The sequence below is a fragment of the Lasioglossum baleicum genome, unplaced genomic scaffold (genome assembly GCF_051020765.1).
Source record: "Lasioglossum baleicum unplaced genomic scaffold, iyLasBale1 scaffold0023, whole genome shotgun sequence".
NCBI classification, from domain to species: domain Eukaryota; kingdom Metazoa; phylum Arthropoda; class Insecta; order Hymenoptera; family Halictidae; genus Lasioglossum; species Lasioglossum baleicum.
The window spans coordinates 2,750,086-2,755,063 of record NW_027469083.1 but is presented as its reverse complement, the minus strand read 5'-3'; the positions used below and the strand labels follow the sequence as shown (position 1 = coordinate 2,755,063).

The 4,978-nt window shown below is 43.0% G+C and overlaps 1 protein-coding gene across 1 annotated transcript; it reads left to right on the top strand.

The window, feature by feature from the left end:
* Positions 1 to 607: 607 nt before the first annotated feature.
* LOC143219336 (uncharacterized) lies at positions 608 to 4,978 on the top strand. Its single transcript, XM_076445340.1, has 6 exons — positions 608 to 650; positions 739 to 782; positions 882 to 1,135; positions 1,241 to 2,317; positions 2,377 to 4,020; positions 4,303 to 4,978. Exons 1-6 carry the CDS (start codon positions 608 to 610, stop codon positions 4,976 to 4,978), a joined length of 3,738 nt encoding a protein of 1,245 aa, XP_076301455.1.

The following is a 4,978-nucleotide window of genomic DNA, read 5'->3' as shown; positions in this document are numbered from 1 at the left end:
GGTGGGGAACACATTAGTATTCTTCATTAAATTTTTTCCGCGTTTTATTATTCTGTAAATATTATGTAGGTCAATCTTTTGGGTGGGGGAGGGGGGAACACGTTAGTATTCTTCATTAAATTTTTCCATGAAATAGCGTGTCATCGACCTTGTTATTTCATGCGTGGTTATCATTATCTTTTGGGTGGGGATCATGTCCGAACACGTTTCGCATCCTGTCTTGCAAGGCATTGTTATCTGTAAGACCACACGTATTTTTAAAGATTTTTTAAGTTGTAATATTATGTGGAACGATTTCCTTATCTATCACGTTTCCGTATTTTTTCAGTGGGGATTTACATTCTGCGCGATCGGGTTATCTGTAGGACCACATCCTTTGTATTTCAAGCTGTTTAAATATTGCGTGAAATAATGGGATGTGTAAAGAATGATGCGGTTCGCTAACGTGCCATCGTTGCAGGCGTTCGCTGCGACGAAGTTATTTGAATTCGGCATTCATACCGTTTTGCATCAGAATATTCTTGAACAATATTTTCGCGTTCTTTCGTGCAAGATTTACTGTGTTTTTCGTGAAAGATCGGTCATTGTCCCGTACGTGGCGGTTTCCATGTTTAGTCCGTTGGACTTGTTGAACGAAGTGCAGAAGGGGCGTATTGATATTTTAAACGTGTTTGTGTTTTTAAAACCTGAAGGACAGTTGGTGAGACATTTGAATATTGTGGTGCTTCGATACCGTAGAACCGATTATGTTCGTGTGGGGGAATGTCACCGTCGAGAATACGGTTTATCGGATTTGATTCCGCCATTTTTACCGTTGAAAAGACGTATACTTCATTTACGTATTTGATTCAACCTTTTTTTTTTTTTTTTTTTTTTAAAAGAGAGAGATGCCTGTCCCAACGTTAAAAAGTTTGGCTTGGGTTCGCGTTATAAATTTGTATTTGGACGATAGTTTTCCCATTGAGCAGAAAACGTTGATAGTACGTTTAATGCGAAACGATGCAACGAGTCGCGTATGTTTCTTTTATACGAAAAGATTTAGTCAAGTCGTGGCGCGATGGCCCGCGATCGATTCGCCAGCAACGATACTGGATATCATCGAGACGGGCGAACGCCGCATCGTTGGATGCGAAGTGTAATTACGTTTTTGAGAACAGGAAATTTAACGGATGACATTAAATTGAAGTTGAAAAAATATTTTGTGCAACAAGATGATTCAAACGTTGAAAAAAATGTTAAGGTGTTTGACACGCATGTCGATGATGGTTAGAACTGTCGATGAGTATCGCGAATGGTCTCGCTCATACATCGAGTCTCTACAGTGCTGTATCAATTATCTAACATGTATGAAGGATGAATTGACGATGGGCGCGAGATTTAGTTTAGCATCGATCATGTGTCGCATGAAAAGTTTGAACGTTTCGTTGAGCTATAATATTTCACGGGTCGGTGGAGGTTTACGTGGTGTTGGTGCGAGAGCCTCGACGCTTCGTTGGGAGACTGTCGAGTCGGCGTTTAGCAATCGCATATCGACCGGTATCGTTATTAACATCGAACATATCGATCCGCGCAAATTTTTACAACACGCGAAACGGATGATTACGGGACGTGTCACGGAATTTTTGAACGCTCATTCGTCGTTGAAAGTGAACGTTAGGTTGGAGGCGGAATTTGTGCTGCGCGACGAGGTTTCGGTGAAAAGTTTCGGTACGCGAAACGTTGTGCTGTTTCGAACCAGTAATCTACGCCGATGGTACCTGAAGGACGTTGTGCCGCCGATTTTAGCATCGATGGAAGAGTTTCAAGAACGAGACAGCGGGTGGGCGTTATCGAAGATACTGCATCTGATAGTGAGCTGCAACAAATACCAGCCATTACAGGCCGGTTGCTGCGTTATCGTGCCTCGAAATATACAGTTGAAGAGAGCGATCGTGAACGTGATCAGCAACGATGAAGCATGCTTTTTTTGGGCGATAGTGGCGGGTCTCTATCCGGTAGAAAAAAATACATCACGTTTATCATCGTATCCTCGCTACCAGACGGTGCTTCGAACCGAAGGTTATACACTACCGATGCCGTTCAAAGACATTCGGAAATTCGAAAGAGAGAACGACATTTCCGTGAATGTGTTCGAATGGGTGGACAAGAGGTGTGTAACGCTTCATCTGACCGAGAAGAAACGGATGAGGCACGTCAACTTGTTGTTTCTACAGAATGAGGCGAAAACGCGCGGTCATTACGTGTGTATACGAAATTTGCCACGATTGGTTTCGTCGCAGCTTAGCAAGCATAAGTGTATGAAGTATATTTGCGATCGGTAAGATTGTTTTTTTAATTCTTGAAAGCAAAGAGAGAGAAATGTTTTTTTTCTTTCAGATGTTTACAATATTTCTACACGCTGGAGAAATTAAACGTTCATACGATCGATTGTGAACGGATGAACGATTGCGCTCTGTCACTTCCAGTATCGGAAGAAGATAAGTGGTTGCAGTTTAAGAACTATGTGCACAAAGAACAGGCGCCGTTCGTTATCTACGCCGATTTGGAATGTCTGTTGGAGAAGCAGGAAGGACAAGGTCGTGGAGCACGCTCGCTGTATCAGCATCACCACGCGTTCAGCATAGGTTATTACATGCATTGCCGCTACGACTCTTCTTTGTGCGAGTATCGAGCTTGTCGCAAGGAAGAGGGATGTGCCGCGTGGTTCGCTGCAAAGTTGCATGATATAAGCAATAAATTACAGCCGATATTCGACAAAACGGTACCTATGGACGAACTAACTGAAAGACAGGAGTTAAATTTTCAGACGGCTACGCATTGTCATGTGTGCGAGCAGCCGTTCAGCAGTTCCGACACAAAAGTACACGATCATTGTCATTTTACGGGAGCGTATCGCGGTCCGGCGCATATCGCGTGTAATTTAGGTTATCAATCTTCGTACGTGATACCGGTGGTCTTTCACAATTTGTCCGGCTACGATGCGCATTTCATTATTAAAGAATTAGCAAACACGTTCGAGGGTAAGATAGCTGTGTTGCCGTTGACAAAAGAGCGGTACATCTCGTTCACGAAAGTTGTTGCGAATAAAGATGAAAAGAGAAATTATGCAAAGTTGTTGAAGTTTCGATTTATCGATTCCTTCAAGTTCTTGAATTCGAGTTTGGACAAGTTATCATCGTATCTGGGCAAAAACAAATTACGCGTTGTACGAAATCAATTTGATCATCTCAACGTCGACGATTTCAATCTCTTGACTAGAAAAGGCGTCTTTCCGTACGACTATCTGGCGTCGTACGACAAATTAAACGACACGTGTTTGCCGTCGCGCGAGGCATTTTACAATCAGCTTTGCGACAGGGGGATATCGGACGCCGATTACGTTCACGCGAGCACGGTTTGGTCGCGTTTCGCTATAAAAACGTTGGGACAGTACAGCGATTTGTATTTGAAATTGGATGTGTTGTTATCGGCTGATGTTTTCGAAAATTTCCGCGACGACTGTCTCGAGAACTATAAACTCGATCCGGCGCATTATTACACGCTTCCCGGTTTCGCGTGGGACGTGATGCTGAAAATGACTAAGATCGAATTGGAGTTGTTCACGGACGTGGACATGCTTTTATTCGTGGAGCGAGGAATACGCGGCGGATTGAGCCAATGTTCTCAGAGATATGCGTGTGCAAACAACAAGTATTTACCAAAATATGACTCCAGCAAACCGTCAACCTATCTAATGTATTTCGACGTTAACAATTTATACGGTTGGGCTATGTCGCAACCTCTACCGTACAGAGACTTTCGATGGGTGGAGGACATAGAGAATTTCAACGTTGAATCCGTTCCAATCGACAGCCCTGTAGGATACATTTTGGAGGTTGATTTAGAGTATCCTAGTGAAATTCACGATGCTCACGCGGATCTACCGTTCTGTCCGAGTCACGACACGGCGGCCGACTCGAGCCGGCAGAGAAAGTTGATGGCAACGCTTCGCGATAAGGAGCGATACGTTCTGCACTATCGGTATTTACAGCAAAGTTTAAAGCATAACCTAAAATTGAAGAAAATTTATCGAATTCTAGAGTTTCAACAATCGCGATGGTTGCACGGCTATATCGATTTGAACACGAAATTACGCGCCGAGGCGACTAACGATTTTTCTAAAAATTTGTTTAAATTAATGAACAACGCTGTGTTTGGAAAAACAATGGAGAACGTTCGAAATCACGTGAACGTGAAATTGCTTTCCCGATGGGACGGTCGATACGGTGTCGAGCAATTGATAGCCAGACCAAATTTTCACAGTTGTACCGTGTTTTCGGAGGATTTCGTCGCGATACAGCTAAACAAGCTGTTACTCAAATTCCACAAACCCATCTACATAGGCATGTCCGTATTGGATATATCAAAAACTCATTTGTACAGCTTTCATTACGAGTACATGTATCCCAATTTCCAACAAAATTGCAAGATTTTGTACACGGACACGGACAGTCTGATATACGAGATCGCTTGCGACGATGTGTATGAGACGATGAAACGTGATATCCATCGATACGATACAAGTAATTATGTCGAGAACAACGCGTACGGCGTTCCGATCGCGAACAAAAAGATGCTGGGATTAATGAAGGATGAGAACGGGGGCAAAATTATGACTGAGTTCGTGGGGCTTCGCGCGAAAATGTATGCTACTCGCGTGCGCGACGACGATGATACCTGCCGCGAAACGAAAAAAATCAAAGGCATTAGGACAAACGCCACAGCCAGAGATATAAGTTTTGAAGACTATGTCGAGTGTCTTCATAATCATACGGAAAAGAGCATTAACAATAAACGTATAATGTCGGTACAGCATCGAGTGTATTCCATAGCTGAAATGAAATTAGCGTTAAGTCCGTACGACGATAAACGGTATATCTGTGATAATTTGGTCACTACACTTCCTTGGGGACATTACAATATCGTTTCATTGCCATAA

What these genes read in the sequence shown, in the direction of transcription:
- LOC143219336 (XM_076445340.1), top strand. Translation starts at nt 608, where the DNA reads ATGTTTAGTCCGTTGGACTTGTTGAACGAAGTGCAGAAGGGGC. An exon ending in GAACGAAGTGCAGAAGGGGC is followed by an intron (nt 651 to 738) that starts GTATTGATATTT and finishes TCGATACCGTAG; the next exon opens with AACCGATTATGTTCGTGTGG. An exon ending in ATGTCACCGTCGAGAATACG is followed by an intron (nt 783 to 881) that starts GTTTATCGGATT and finishes TTTTTTTAAAAG; the next exon opens with AGAGAGATGCCTGTCCCAAC.